This window comes from Lutra lutra, chromosome 4 (genome assembly GCF_902655055.1).
Source record: "Lutra lutra chromosome 4, mLutLut1.2, whole genome shotgun sequence".
NCBI lineage: Eukaryota > Metazoa > Chordata > Mammalia > Carnivora > Mustelidae > Lutra > Lutra lutra.
Genome location: NC_062281.1, coordinates 179,677,116 through 179,693,217, shown reverse-complemented (window position 1 = coordinate 179,693,217; position 16,102 = coordinate 179,677,116). Strand labels below are relative to the sequence as shown.

At 44.0% G+C, this 16,102-nt stretch overlaps 1 protein-coding gene across 19 annotated transcripts in view; it reads left to right on the top strand.

Annotated features, from left to right (window-relative positions):
• The first annotated feature begins 12,536 nt into the window (after positions 1–12,536).
• Positions 12,537–16,102, top strand: part of SRRM1 (serine and arginine repetitive matrix 1) — a 31,512-nt gene continuing 27,946 nt past the window's right edge. For 6 of the 19 annotated variants that reach the window (XM_047725929.1, XM_047725923.1, XM_047725912.1 and 3 more), the window contains exons 1-3: positions 12,538–12,695; positions 15,581–15,670; positions 15,933–16,055. In XM_047725929.1, the coding sequence (XP_047581885.1) occupies positions 12,675–12,695; positions 15,581–15,670; positions 15,933–16,055 (234 nt within the window). In that variant the 5' untranslated portion in view covers positions 12,538–12,674. Of the gene's footprint in view, positions 12,696–12,953; positions 13,073–15,580; positions 15,671–15,932; positions 16,056–16,102 lie in introns of those variants that run through there. The other 13 variants (XM_047725928.1, XM_047725922.1, XM_047725913.1 and 10 more) reach the window with 6 other exon arrangements.

Below are 16,102 nucleotides of genomic sequence, written 5' to 3'. Positions count from 1 at the left end.
CCACCCAGGTGCCCCTAGGAGTGACTTCAAAGAAGGTCTTTATGTGGCAGTACTTCTGAGGCTTTGAATAAATACTTACTTTACTCTAGCATTTAAATGACAGTGTAACTAGAGATAAAATTCTGGTTTCAAAGTTCTTTTCCTCCAACACTTTGGAGTGTCTTTCTGTGTACTGGCCATTAAGAAGTTCTTTTGTCTACAATCTAACTATATTGCCAGGAGTTTTTCTTTCCCCTCATACTGTGTTATATTTGTAAAATACCAAATAAAATATGTCACATTTTAAAAAAAGGCTCAGCACATACTCCACTGAACTCAAGAGTTGGAGCATTACCAATCCTGTTTAATAATTTACCTCTGTGCTCTTTCCCTAGCTCAACCCCCTTCCGATCCCCAGGGGGAACCACTTTTCTGAACGTCCCTCACTGTAAAAATAATTTTGTCATTAGTGCGTACTTCCCTAAAACAATACATTGTTGAATTTTGCTAAGTTTTTTTTTCCAGCTTTTTATAAACGAGCTCATCCTGTGCACAGCCTTCTGCAACTTGTTTTTTTCACTCAAGTTTAAAGTTTTATGTATTTTCTAGCATTCAGCTATACTCAATTCTGTGTCCTTTAAAATTCCACTTTTAAAATTATTTACTTATTTATGTCTTAAGATTTTACTTATTTATTAGAGAGAGAGAGAGAGAGAGAGCGGGGGAGGAGCAGAGGGAGAGAGACAAGCAGACTCCATGTGGAGCATGGGGTCCCATTCGGGGCTGATCCCAGATCCCAGGGATCATGACCCAAGCTGAAATCAAGAATCAGATGCTCAACTGACTGAGCCACCCAGGCGCCCCTAAAATTCCATTTTAAAAACATAGTGCAATCTATTCATGATTCAGATGATAGACATTTAGGTTATGTCCAGTTTTTCCCAGTAAGAAGCATTCTGTAATGAATATTTTATACACGGCTCTTGGCACACATATGCATTGTTTGGAGTGGAAATGCTGGGTCGTAAGGTTTTCACATTTTACATTTTATTTAATAATGACAAGTTGTTTTTCCAAGGTGTTGGCACCAATTAACTCTCTCGCCAGTAAAATATTAGCGTTCTGGTTAATCTACATCTTCAGTAACACTCTGAATTACCAGACTTCCTACTTTGGAATAGTCTAATAGATATAAATTGGTATCTTATGATCTTAATTTGCATTTCCCAGATCAGATCACTAAGGAGATTGATAGGTTCTTGTGTAGAATGCTGGTTCAAGACTTTGCCCATCTGTCCATTGGGTTGTCAATTTTATTCTTACCTGTATGTGATCGTTTTGAAAGAGTATGTTCTAGATACTAATCTTTTCTCAGTTATAGTAACATTGTCACAGATTATCTTCTCCCAGTTTGCAAGTTGTCTTTTTTACTCTCTCTGTGGTATCTTTTGAGGAGCAAACACTTTTAATTTAACATAGTCAAATTTAACAATTTTTTTTCTTTTATGGTTAGCACTTTATATCTTGTCTAAGGAAGTCTTCCTCATCCCTAGGCCTTGAAGATACTCTCTCAAAGCTTGCTTTCTTTCATCTTTTTTTCTTTCTTCCTTTCTTTCTCTCCTTTTCTTTCCTTCCCTTTCCCTTTCTTTCTTTCTCTCTCTTTCTTTCAAGTTTCACCTTTCACTTGCAAGGGTTTCATCATTGGAAATGGACTTGTGGGTAGAGTGAGGTAAGGCTCCAATTTCTTTTTCCCCCAGATGCATGACGAATTGTCTCAGTGCAACTCCCCAGGATCTGCGATGCCACCTCTATCTTATACCAAGTTTTCAGATACACGTGGGTCTTTTTCTACAGTGTTGTACTTCTTTGATAAGTTTATCGATTGCTGCACAGATACTACATTTTCTTTTTTTTTTTAAGATTTTATTTATTTATTAGACAGAGAGATCACAAGCAGGCAGAGAGGCAGGCAGAGAGAGAGGAGGAAGCAGGCTCCCCACTGAGCAGAGAGCCCGATGCGGGGCTCGATCCCAGGACTCTGAGATCATGACCTGAGCCAAAGGCAGCGGCTTAACCCACTGAGCCACCCAGGCGCCCCACATTTTCTTAATTAATACAGTGGGGCCAGGCTTCCTGTCCTAAATTTCTCCTTAGGAGTATCTTGGCTTTTCTTGGATATTTGTCTATATAAAAATTATGGCATCAGACCGCAAGTTCCTCAAAAATTCCTTTTGAATTTTTATTGGAATTTAATGGAAGATGAAGATAAATCTTAAGTAGATAAAAATACATCTTGCCATTTGCAACAAACGGCAACCTTCCCGCTTGGGTGGGTGGTGGTTGTTTTTACCACGCAATAAAACTTTTATTAACATTTTGAACAGCTGTTGAGAAAACCAGCAATTCAGTTATTAGAGAAGCTAGTAATTTCTAAACTTAAATTGGGGCAAAGGGCTAAAGTGCAGCACGATGCCATCATTGGGCACTAGAGGGTATAATGCTTAAGTGAAGAGTCAGAGAAAGACAGACACCGTATGATTTCACTTATATGTGGAATATAAGAAACATAACAAATGAACAAAGAAAAAGAGAAACAATCTGAAAAACAGACTCTTTTTAAATGATTTTATTTATTTGTTTGACTGGGTGAGAGAGAGAGAGAGAGAGATCGCATGCACGCGTGCGTGCGCAAGTGGAAGAGGGGTAGAGGGAGAGAGAAACTCAAGCAGTCTCCCTGCTGAGCACAGAGCCAAAGCAGGGCTCCCTCCCAGGACCCCAAGTCATGACCCAGATGTTTAACCAACTGTGCCATCCAGGTGCCCCTGAAAAACAGACTCTCAACTATTGAGAGCACACTGGCAGTTACCAGAGGGGAGGCAGGTGGGGGATGAGTGAAATAGTTGAAGGGGATCCAGAACACTTATCATGATGAGCACTGAGAAATGTACAGAATGGTTGAATGACTATATTGTACGCCTAAAGCTAATATAACACGGTATGTTAACTCTACTGGAATTTAAAATAACTTCCATTTGGAGAAGATTGACATTGATCCTCAAGGGCGCAATTCCATGTACACTGTTACTGTCCTTTGTGCCATATAGTTAGCACATATATTACATCTACATATGTTAAAACGACCCCAATTTACATTGTTATTATTTTTGCTCTAAAGTCAATTGACATTGGGGTGCCTGGGCGGCTCACTGCATTGAGTGTCCTACTCTTGATTGAGTCTGGCTCACGTCATGACCTTGGGGTCATGAGATGAGCCCCACATGGGGCTCTGTGCTCAGTGGAAAGTCTGGTTGAGATTCTCTCTCTCCTTCTCCCTCTGTGCCCTCCCCCTGATCTCTCCCCCCACCCAGAATAAATAAGTAAATCTTAAAAAAAAAAAAAAAAGTCAATTGACATGTAAAGATTTAGGAAAAGAACCAAAAGTTGGCTTTTTAAATATTTATCACTTATGTACCATTCCCAGTGTTCTTTCTTTTGTCCTATAGATCCAAATATCTAAATGCTATAATTTCCTTTCAGCCTACAGAACTCTCTTCAGAATTCCTTGGGGTGAGGGTCTGCTGGTGACAAGTCACAATTCATATATTCACACACTTTACAACTCACCTAAGGATCTTTTTCTCGTGCTCACAGGCTACTGAGCGGCAGTCCCTCCGTAACTCCACGGGGCCACAAAGGAAAGTATGTGAACCAAATTTTATGTTTGCTGACTGGTTCCCATCTGGTCTCTAGCCAGCTAGACAATGTCTCTAGTTTTACAAGACAAGGTCATAAGGACCCTGCCCAGCTAGGGAATTTGGGTGTGGAAGATAGACAAAAAAGATCATTTAGAATAACAAAAATTGTCGCTTATTTTTAAATGAAGTCAAGAATGATTTGAATCACGAATGACTTATGGCTACTGTTGCCAGAATGGTCCTGGGCCCCAGTTAAAGAAAACTCACGCAAGCCCCTCTGGCTGTCCCTTTCTTTCACCTGTGTTTGGTCACAGACTGGAAGGCATTTGCTGACCAGAATAAGGAAGTCTTTTTTTTTAAGACTTTATTTATTTGACAGAGAGAGAGATCACAAGTAGGCAGAGAGGAAGGCAGAGAGGGAAGCAGGCTCCCCGCTGAGCAGAGAGCCGATGCGATGCGATGCGGGGCTCCATCCCAGGACCCTGGGATCATGACCTCAGCCAAAGGCAGAGTCTTTAACCCACTGAGCCACCCAGGCGCCCCAGAATAAGGAATTCTTATTTGCTCTTTCACCAATAGGATAAGATCTGTCTACATTCCCTCCTCTGGCTGTTTGCTTAACACCTACATAAATGTCAAGCCATTTATAATGTTGTGGTCTCAACCCTCAGCAGATAGACCAAAGCCTGAAAGGGAGTTCTGTTGTAGCTGGCTGTATGATTTTGGGAAACTAACTTCCCTTTCCTGGGCCTCATTTTGCTCATTTAAAAAATTGGGATAATAATGATGTATTAATTTTCAAGACCTGCTGTAACAGACTACCACTGACTGGGTGATTCAAACTACAGAAATTTATTTCCCCACCATTCGTGAGGCTAGAAATACAAGACCAAGTTGTGAGCAGGGAGGGTTTATTCTGAAGCTTCTCTCCTTGACTTGCACATGGCCATCTTCTCCCCACATCTTGACGTGGCCTTCTCTGTGTGTGTCTGGGTCCTCATGTCCTCTCATGAGGACACAGTCATACTGGACTTAGGGCCACTTAATGACTTCGCTTTAACTTAATTACCTTTCTAAAGCCTCCCTCTCCAAATACACTCACATTATAATGTACTGGGGTTAGTTAGGACTTCAACCTGTGGGGACACAATTCAGTCTCTAAGAACCTACTAGTGCTGAAGGATAGCTGGAAGGCAGGCAGGCAGGACAAGAGGCCCCCACCCTAAGAGGAAACCACCCTTGGGGCGCCTGGGTGGCTCAGTTGTTAAGCGCCTTCGGCTCAGGTCATGTTCCCAGCATCCTGGGCTGCTTCTCCCTCTCCTACTGCCCCTGCTTGTGTTCCCTCTCTCACTGTGTCTCTCTGTCAAATAAATAAATAAAATCTTAAAGAAAGAAAGAAAGAAAGGAAGAAAGGAAGAAAGGAAGAAAGAAAGAAAGAAAGAAAGAAAGAAAGAAAGAAAGAAAGAAAGAAACCACCCTTAAAAGGATTTTACGCCACCCTGGAAGGAGCCCTCCACCCTTTCCCATAAGGTAGATAGGTGACAAAAACCTGATTGGATGACAGGGAGGGTTAATCAGATTAAAACATCCTGTCAACAAGCCCATTAAAAACCCCTACACTTAGAAACTCCAGTGCCAAATCTCCCAGGTACCCTCCTACCCCTCAGAGCTTTGTACCATTACTTTGCCAGCAGAGCTTTGTACCATTACTTTGCCAACGTTCGTTAAACCTTGCTTTGCTGCTCACCAGGCTGTTTGGTCTACCTCTTCATTCATTCTTCCAAGTGGCAATACCAAAAACTGCAGGCACCAACAGAGAAAAAGATCCTATAACACTAGGTATTTTTGTGAAGACTGAATTATCTAATGTGTTTAAAGCACTAATATAAAGGTTGGCATAATACATTCTCTGATATGGTAAATACCAGTATTATGAGGTCCTACATAAGATACTGTCACTTAAGTACAAGGGAATGCAGATAGGAATAGAAAAAGATTGTTCTGCCAATTATGGTTCCTCGTTCCCCCTCTGATGGGTATCTCTGTTGTTCTTCCAGCTCTTCTAAAAATATGCCAACGCAATGCCTGAATGTAACATCTGCGGGGGAACTTTCTACAGGGTGAAAAGCAAAACAGGCAGGTACATTTTTCTGTTGTTATATTTACCTGTGGCTATTATCTTTCTGACCATATTATAAGCTCCCTGAGGACTGTCTTAAACATCCCTGTATCCCTTACTCTATCTAGGAACCCCCGTAGTGAGCACAGAGTCAGGGCTCAGTAAAGAACAACCAAACCACTGTAGTGTCTTTGTCATTGTTTACTTCCTTCTGAAAGGATTGATCGCCATCTAGTGAATCTTGCTATAAGACTGGGAAGGGGAGCGTCAGGAAATCCCAGATTGCGGCTCCCCTGTCTTACATATGTGATATTTGTATATGCAAAAACAGCTAGAAATCTTTGAGTTTGACAGCTCTTTCTTTAGTGATCAATTCAACTAAGCTTTTATTTTCCTTTATTGCCAAGAGATTTCTGGCCTTCCTATTGTTGACCTCATAGTGAATCTGATTTCTATAGAGTGGAAAAGCAGTAAATAAAAGTGTATTGCAAATATTAGCTACCGTAAAATAAAAATGTGCAGTATGGTGAATGCGGGAACACAGCAGTGCCAAGAAGCTGGTATCCCTGTACTATAATACCAGACTTAATTTACTAAAAATTTGACTATTAAATTTTTAAAAGATTTTGTTTATTTATTTGACAGAGAGAGAGAGAGAGAGAGAGAGATCACAAGTAGGCAGAGAGGCAGGTAGAGAGAGAGGGGGAAGCAGCTCCCGACTGAGCAGAGAGCCCAATGCAGGGCTTGATCCCAGGACCCTGAGATCATGACCTGAGCCGAAGGCAGAGGCTTAACCCACTGAGCCATAGGCTCCCTTATAAAATTTTTAAAGATTTTATTTATTTATTTGAGAGGGAGAGAGAGAGAGAGAGAGAGAGAGAAAGCATGGTAAAAGTTTATTCTTGTATCCAGAAATTTATTCTATGATGGAAATCTTCAGCTTTGGCAGAATATTGTTTTTTAACACTCAGCTGCTGTGCCCTTGGCCAAAGTGTGTGTGTGTTGCACATATACTTGGAACTTATCATTTGCCAAACTCTGGTTTGGGTGCTGATGATAAAGAGAGGAGACATAGTTCCTCCTTCAAAAAGTTGTGTGTGTTGGGGTGGGGAAAGGGGCACAGGAAGGGAGATGAGCATGTACATAATTAGAATATAGTGGAAATATGCTAATAAGTAGAATACAAGGAACCTGTTTGCAAATATCAGGGCCTAGGGGCTTGGGGGGCTCAGGAGTCCCCTAAAAGATACTCAGATGGTAAGTATTAAGTCCCACTAACCAGAAATGCTTCCCGGAAGAGGTAACATGTAAACTAAACCCTCAAGGAAGAATCAGCGCTGGTTAGTTAAAAGGATTAAAAGTAGCGAGACTAGATGGGGAAGGGAAAGCAAAGGCTGGAAGGAAAGGAACAGAGGTTCTAGATCAAGTGGACAGAATATGTGCAAAGGTTCTGAGGAGAGAGAAAGAACACAGTCTCTTCTAAATCTGAAAGCATACAAGCTCTTATAGTTACATCTTTTGTTTTCTTTTTAATTTAATTTATTTATTTTAAGTAATCTCTGCACCCAATACGGGTCAGAGATCAAGAGTCACATGCTCTCCTGACTGAGCCAGCCAGGCGCCCTTATATTTTCAACTTACAAATACTTAATGCCAGTAACCAGCCTCCAAGGTGGCCCCCAACGGTTCTCACCTAGTAGTATTCACACCCTCGTGCAGTCCCCTCCAACACTGAATACGGGTAACCTGTGTAACTAATAGGATAGTGTGGAGACTATGGTATATGACTTCTTAAGTTAGGTCTTGAAAGAAACCGTGGCTTCTGTCTTGCTCTCTTTTGGATCATTCGCTCTGGGGGAAGCCACCTGCCATGCTGTGAAGACTCCCAAGCAGCCTACGGAGGGGCCAGTGTGGCAAGAACCTGAGGCCTTATGCCAACAGCCATGTAAGTGGACCTTCTTGGAAGGTCCTTCCAGGCCCAGGTGACTATAATCTAGGCCAGTATCTTGAGTACATTCTCTTGAAAGACCTTGAACCAGAACTATCCAAAGAAGCCATTCCAGATTGCTGAGGCACAGAAAGAGTGGGTGATGACTCATGTTTATTGTTTCAAGTTGTGAAATTTGGGGGGGTTATTCAGCAACAGATAACAAACACGCTCACCGATGTGTTCAAAGACCCCTTCCAGAGCAAAATGCAGCAGCTTTTGTCCATCAGGCATTTTCATTTCAGTTACAGGATTATTTTAGTCAGTAGCTTCCTCGGTAAATTTGTGCTGGGTTTTTGAGATATTTTACGAAGATTGTTATTCTGTTTTATCTAGGCAACACAAAAGCAGAGCTGAAGGAAAGAAGCAAAAGACAGATGGAAGTGGGGATGAGAACAAAAGCTGTAAGGGGTGAGAGAATTACAAAAAGTGCACGTGCCTAAGGGATAGTTGTGTTCAGTCACCATGACTCTAAAGGACAGAGGATAGTTGCAGCAGGTGGAACACGTCCTCCATCAACAGTAATCAACAAGCAACGAGGAAAAGCAGTTGATCACATGGAGAAATCTTAGAATCTGTGCCTAAAGGATCAGCAACAAGTTTGGCTGCTTGTTAGCTTTTTGAGCCTCAGGACTTACTTGAGGACTTAAAGACCAGATCTAGCAAAGAGCCACCAGTGGCTCACTGGGGATGGCTCCTTGGCTTTAAGACCCATTTTGATCTACATAGTGTCAAAATGGGCAGGAGAAGCAAATACCTTCACTACCAAGGATCCTCCCCTACACGTATAGAGAGAAGGCTCAGCAGATTTTTCAATGTGGATACTTCCTGATAGAATAAATGGTTATACTATTTCAAAGAACAGACTCACTCATTAGTAGAAATGCCTTTGGTGACTGATCCTTTTACTCATACACTCATTCAACAAATATTTATTGAGCTCCAAGAATGTGCCAGATACTGTTCGAGACACTAAGGCTTTAATGGTGAATAAGAAATTCATAAAGTTTCATTGTTATTTTTAATGGGGGCAAAAACAATAAGCATGTAAGCAAACTAGATAAAATGTCAACTACGATCGAGTGCTGTGAAGAAAAAATAAAGCAAGGTATGATAGAGTGAGTGGGGAGAGTGTCCTGTTGTTTTCAGAAGACTGGTCAGAAAAGGGCTTGTTTCAGGAATTGATATTTGAGTCACCTCTCGGTAACTTTAGGTTTACCAACAGACAGACAAGAAAGTGACTTTGAAACCTAACCTGTTCTTGGGGCACCTGGGTGGCTCAGTGGGTTAAGCCTCTGCCTTCGGCTCAGGTCATGATCTCAGGGTCCTGGGATCGAGCCCTGCATCGGGCTCTCTGCTTAGCAGTGAGCCTGCTTCCTTCTCTGTCTGCCTGCCTCTCTGCCTACTTGTGATCTCTCTCTCTCTCTGTCAAATAAATAAATAAAATCTTAAAAAAAAAAAAAAAAAAGAAACCTAACCTGTTCTTAACTAGACCAATCTGTACTTCAGTGTGGCTGCGGCTTAGAAGTGGATGATGTGTGCACGGAGAGGATTGGTCCTTGTGAAGAGTCTGAAAGAGGGAGCAGTAAACAAATCATAAGGGATTTTTAAACCACAGTAACTAGCTTAGGCTTTATCTAGAGGACAATGGGGAGCCACAGAAAGGTTTTAAGTTGGGGATCAAAAGGATCAAGATTATTATCTTAGAAAATAACTCTTGAGGGGCGCCTGGATGGCTCAGTCCGTTAAGCATCTGAGTCTGGCTCAGGGCATGATCTCAGGGTCCTGGGATGGAGCCCTGAGTGAGAGTGCGGCTCTACCCTCCGTGAGGAGTCTGCTATCTCCTTCCCTCTGCCCCTCCTGCTGCTCGTGCTCATGCTCTCCCTCTCTCAAATAAATAAAACCTTTTTTTTAAAAGATTTTATTTATTTATTTGACAGAGAGAGATCACAGTAGACAGAGGCAGGCAGAGAGAGAGAGAGGGAAGCAGGCTCCCTGCCGAGCAGAGAGCCCGATGCGGGACTCGATCCCAGGACCCTGACATCATGACCTGAGCCGAAGGCAGTGGCTTAACCCACTGAGCCACCCAGGCGCCCAAATAAAACCTTTTTTAAAAAAAAAGAAAATTACTCTCGATATAAGGTTGAGACATCAACCCTGAAGGAAGGGGAAATGGTTAATAGGTTATTGCTGCAATGACCCAGACGGCAATCCAAATTAAATTAAAGAGACAATGGGGCTAGAAGGCAAGCAACAGAAATGAAAGGCAAGATCTGGTGGTTTTGTAAAGTATGAAGAAGAGAGAAGAATGATGACAGGGAGAAAGGTAGGCTCATTTATTGAGAATGGGAACCATAGAGGGTTGAGGCAAGTGAAAGAAGATAAATTCAGTTTGGGACATGTTGAGTGTGAGGTGTCTAACAGGACATCCCAAATGACTGTAATAAGAAGTTGCACATAAAGTTCTGGGGCAGAGCTGTGTCTGCGATAAATAGGTTTGGGAGATGAACTGGTCATTGAAAGCAAGAAAGGACAGATAGGTCATCTTTTTTGAGTGAAAAGTAAAAGGGTCAATGACAGAACTGCAAGGAAAGCCAACATTTATGGGATTGGCAGCAAAAGGGTAGAGACAGCAAAGAAAAGATAAAAAAACACAATGACTGATCAGAACCAGTGAGAAACATCGGTGAGATGTGGGGCATTGTGATTTCATAGTTCCATCTGGTCAACTCGCGAGTTCTGTGGAAGCCAGTCACTTCCCCATCTTTGACCCCCTGACAAAGCTGTTCATTCAACAAATTTCATTGAACTTCTACTATGTGCCAGACACTGTTTGTGCTGCTAGAGACATATCAGTGAGCAAAAAAAAAGACAAATGCCCTGACTTGAAGGAGTTTACATTGTAGTGTGGGATACATATAAGAAACAAACATTAAAGGGGCACCTGGGTGGCTCAGTGGGTTAAGCCTCTGCCTTTGGCTAGGGTCACAATGTCAGGGTCCTGGGATCGAGCCCTGCATGGGGCTCTCTGCTCAGCAGGGAGCTTGCTTCCCCCCTCTCTCTCTGCCTGTCTCTCTGCCTACTTGTGATCTCTGTCAAATAAATAAAATCTTAAAAAAAAAAAAAAGAAACAAGCATTAAAAATATGTAAGTATTACAGAGTGGTAAATAGTATGAAACAAAAAAGTAGATTAAGAGGCATCAGGAGTACAGAGAGGGTGTATAAGCATTTCCAGTGGAACAGGCAGAGTAGACCCCATTGACTTGGTGATACTTAAGCAAAACCTTGAAATTTGCCAGGTATGTATCTGGGGGTAGAGCATTCTAGGCAGAAGTTAAAACCAGGGCAAAGGTCTTGAGGCAAGAGCAAGCTTAGGAAGTCCAAGCAGTGAGGAGTGTTAGGGTGCTAAGAAGGAAATGAAAGAAACAGAGGAGCATCCGGTAGAATTTTAGCCTTTGTTGTGGGGAAAAAAGAGGGATTTGGGTTTTGAGCTTAGGAGTGACATGTCTAAGGTTTTCTAATAGAGTCAGTCTGCTGCGTTTAGAACAGATACTGAGTGGCAAGGGCGGCAGCAGGGAGACCAGTTAGGAAGCCGGTGCAGAAATTGAGGCAAAAGATGACGGCTGTGTGGGTTTCCGGGTAGTCTGGAAGTGGGATGGAAGGGAAAGAAAAGATGAGAATGACATCAAGGCTTGTGTCCTATACAAAGGATAAGAAGTAGCCATCAACTTAGGCAGCAGACTGGGAGGAGCAGATGGGTATTCTGGGGTGTGCGGGGAGGGAAGGAGAGAAGGGTAGGAATCAGTTGTCCCTGGACTGGTTAAATTTGTGATGTCAGTCCAAGTGAGAATGTCCAGCAGGACGCTGCCTGTACGAGTTTAAAGGTGGGGAGAGAAGTCTGAGCTAGAGGTCCATGAAGCTGTCCGCACAGAACTGGTACTTAGAGCCGCGGGGAAGAACAAATACACAGGATGGAGTGGGGTGCCTGAAGGAAGGGAGGAGCGAGCTGGAGTGCCTGCGTGTGTGTGGGGGGGGAGGGGGGCGGGTAACTTTATGAAATATGGCCAGAGGGACACCAGCCTTCGGGCGCTGGGCGGCAAGGGGGCGCCCTGCATGCGATTTGGAGGCCCTCGGGGCCAGAGCAGGGCGCCGAGGCGGCAGGGCGGCCCACCAGGCCCACGCCCAGGCTCAGGGCCACCGCTCTCTCGCCCGCTTTCTGCCCCGCGGCCGAAGCCGAAACTCCTCTCTCCCTGGCATTTTCACCTTCCTCCCCCAACGAATGAGCACTGTGAAGATGGGGGCATGCCCCGGAAACAGCCACAGGGCAGACTTCATTCATACTATACAGCTCGACTGCTTTAGAGTCGAGCTTAATAACTCGTAAAAGCAACACAACCACAACTTTTACGAGAGGCCGGCAGGCTCTCTTCCGCGCGCGAGCCGCCTCGCCCGCGTCACTCTGAGGTAACAGCCTTTCTCTTCAATCGCTCCATGGAACCCCCAGGGCTGGAGGCCTCCTCCACTACGGGTCGAAGGATAGGTCAAGTCACGCTGCGCGAACAAGGCTGATCCAGCGCCACAAAAGGATTCGCAGGGCGGGGCGACCCGACGACACTCTCTCTTGTTTTCATTGGCTGCGATCGAGAGACTCTCCTCCCGGACTGGCTACTTGGGAGCCTCGGAGACGGCAGCAGCCCGCCCCCTTGGGCGCGCGTGCGCACGCGTGGCGGGCGCTCACCCCACTGAGCAGGCGCGGCCTCGTGTCGGCTGAAGGGGCGGGTGGAGTGCCGCGCGTTGCGTCCCGGCGCTCGGCTTTCCCTGCCGGTCCCGCCCTCCGTCGCGGCGGCGCGGTGTATCTTGGGATAGGGAGCGATCTCCGAGCGAGGCAGCAAGATGGACGCGGGATTCTTCCGCGTAAGTAGAAGCGCGGGGATCTGGGGTGAGGTGAGGGGCTCATCGGTGAGGCCCAGCAGTGGGCCTAAACTCGGGACGGTGTGGTCAGCGAGGGGAGGCTTCGAATATCCTGATGATCTTCCGTGCCAGCGGACGCTCCCCCCTGCCCTGCGGCGGAGACCGGTGCGCCCCTGCGCAGTCTCCTCCTCCGGGATCGTCCCCCCTACGCGGCAGCGACGGTCGCCGGAAAATGGCGGCGGGAATGGGCCGGAGCGGTACCCCGCCGCCGCCTGCCTGGTGGGGCCTGCAGGCCGAGCTGCGCGCGCCGCCCGGTCCTGGGGCCTAGTTGGGCCGCGAGGAGGAAGTCCCTGGGGGGGAGGCCGGAGGGAAGCCCTGAGGTGACTGGCGGCGGGAGGATCCTGGAGAGTACGGTTTTGGGGGTACCGCCCCAGGAGAGCGTGTGAGGGAAGACAGGAAACGGCGTTCAGCGGCTTTTCTTGAGAGAGCAGCGCCGACTCCCCCTCCCCCGTTCTCCCTCCTAGTCCTAAGTCTTTGCGAAGGCGCGGGGTCAGAGTTCGCGGGAATCCCGCCCAATTTAATATTCCTTTAGGGAGGGGAACTCGGATAATAGGTAGTTGGAATGTTTGAATCTGAGACTCTCTAAGGGCAACGGGTGCAACACAAAGTGTGCACGTGTATAGGGGCCGGGACACGGAGGGGATCAACTCTCCTTACCGCAAACCGGTGTCCCCCCCCCCCCACCCCGCCCCACCGCTTGTTTTACTCTTTTGAAGTCCGCTGGAGGAAAGAGGCCTCTTACCTAGGTTCTCCCCGGGCCGCGCGCCCAGCACCTGCAGGCGTCGAAGTTGGTGCTCGTCGAAGTTGGTGCTCAGGGCCCAGAGTTTCTCAGGCTGGGACTGCTGGAACCTGTTTGTCCCATATTCCACTCCTGTAGGAAATGATTACCTCGTAGAGATCTAGGTGGGTGGGAAGTGACACTATGGACTAGAGTTTGCAAATGCTTTTGATGCAGACGGACCACATAGAGACCAGTGGTTTTGGTAAAAATTTATACTTTACGTAACGTTGGTTGGCTCTTTCCACTCCCCTGGAGCATACAATTCTCAGTTTGCGTGTTTTTCAAGGGAAAGTTGGAAGAGGGGGAAAACCAAGACTTTTTAAAGAACATAATTCTTGCCATTATAAAGCCAGTATTGAAATTCTTTAATTGAATTTAATTGTGCCAACTTATTTTTCACCAAAAGTGGCCAGATTATTCTAAGCACCTACTTAAAATAAGCAATGTTTGTTCCTATCCTTTGCAAATGATACTTTAGTTATTTCTGTAATGATAGTTTCAATTGAGAGCTTAGCAGATTTCCATTCTGTTGATGAATTCGTTTTCTAATTTCTATCAAAATATTTTCTAGTGAGTACTCAATAGTCCCATGATCCAAATGTAATATTTTGACACAAAGGCCTTTTTTTTTTTTATTTTTGTTGGTTGTTATTTCCAATGGAAAGGAGTTCCAATAGAAAAAAGGGTGGTCAATAAAATTTTATAATAACGTTTGCTTTTGGTGTTAGTAAAAACCTGGAAGCAAAGGGTGCGGGTTTTTATATACTACCTATAATTGCGTAGAGGAGTTGGCTGGATTTAAACTCCAAATTAAAAGAATTTAGGGAGTTACCTTGTTAGTACAGCCAGCCAGATAGTAAACTGAATTTTTCAGTCCAGATAGAAATGATAGCTTTCCTTTGCTGAATTTCTGCCATACGCGAGTTACTTTACATACGTTATTTTTGAGATACGCAGCCCTTGCAAAGTAGATTTTGGCAAGTAAGAAAACATTCTCAAAGAGGTTAAGGAACTTCTTTTGAATTATATGGCTGAAGTAGTGGCAGAATTGGGGTTCTAATCCAGGTTCTTTACCTTCCAGTAATGATCCAGGTTCTTGATCATTTTCCAAGGGACAGTGGCCAGTTCAGTGCAGTCAGTAGATTTCACATCATGTAGCCATTTATTTTTGTTATTTGGTCCAGTTGGAATGACCAAATAAATGCAGACTAATTAGTGATCACTTAATGGTCTCAAATAGTATTTGTAAGCCCTCGCTTTTCCAGAGTTATTGCTGAAATTGAGTTAATTAAGGTAAAGCTGTATTATTCATGCATTCCAAGTTCTTAAAGTTGTGAAAACTAACAGTCCTAGGGTGTTTTTCTTTTTCCTTTTCACCCTGTTTATACATGTTGCCACAGTAATTCTGTAAGCATGCTACTTACTGGTTGTCACAAGAGGATGAAATTTAATGGTCTTGTTTGGAAGTATATATTTAGTAAATATTTCAGTGTGTTCTCATTTATACAAAAAAACCTTAAAAGTCTTTTAACAGAAAAAAGTTTAAAAAGATACACATCGGGGCGCCTGGGTGGCTCAGTGGGTTAAGCCGCTGCCTTCGGCTCGGGTCATGATCTCAGGGTCCTGGGATCGAGTCCCGCGAGTCCCGCATCGGGCTCTCTGCTCAGCGGGGAGCCTGCTTCCCTCTCTCTCTGCCTGCCTCTCCGTCTACTTGTGATCTCTCTCTGTCAAATAAATAAATAAAATCTTTAAAAAAAAAAAAAAAGATACACATCAAACCTGTTTGTAGGGGAGGTGCTGACTTTATGTTAATAAACAGCTATATTGGTTGATTTGTTAGTGAGCTTATGTTTTAAAATACAGTCAAGTTTTTTAAATGTCAGCTTCGTTGGGAAAAGAGTATACATTCTACTATGGTTGTTAGCTGTGGTGTTTTCTATTTACTTGATCCCTGTTTTCTTCTATAAAGGTCATAGCCATCATTAGCTGATAAAAAGTAAGCATTTAACTTTGAACTCTTAATTAAAATGTGTTTCTTTTTCTGCAGGGAACAAGTGCAGAACAGGATAATCGGTTCAGCAATAAACAGAAGAAGCTACTGAAGCAGCTGAAATTTGCAGAATGCCTAGAAAAAAAGGTATTCTGGATAAAACTGTTTTTGCACCTTTTATGGCACAGTCGATTCAGACATTTTGGGACTGTTTTAATTAAACATTTTCCACTTTTTAGCAACAGTGCACACAGATTAGCATTAACCACACAAGAATGAGCCATTTTGTACCATGCTACATCAAAAAATTTCATAAGTTAAAAGGCATTTGGTTGGACAAAATTGTTAAGTGAGCTTTCTTTTAGAATTATGAACCTCGTACTCAAGAATTTCTTGCATGTTTTATCAGGTGGACATGAGCAAAGTAAATTTGGAGGTTATAAAGCCTTGGATAACAAAACGAGTAACGGAAATCCTTGGGTTTGAAGATGATGTTGTGATTGAGTTTATATTCAACCAGCTGGAAGTGAAGGTAATAATATACAAATGGCTCTTCTGAATATGTGACATAATTTTGTG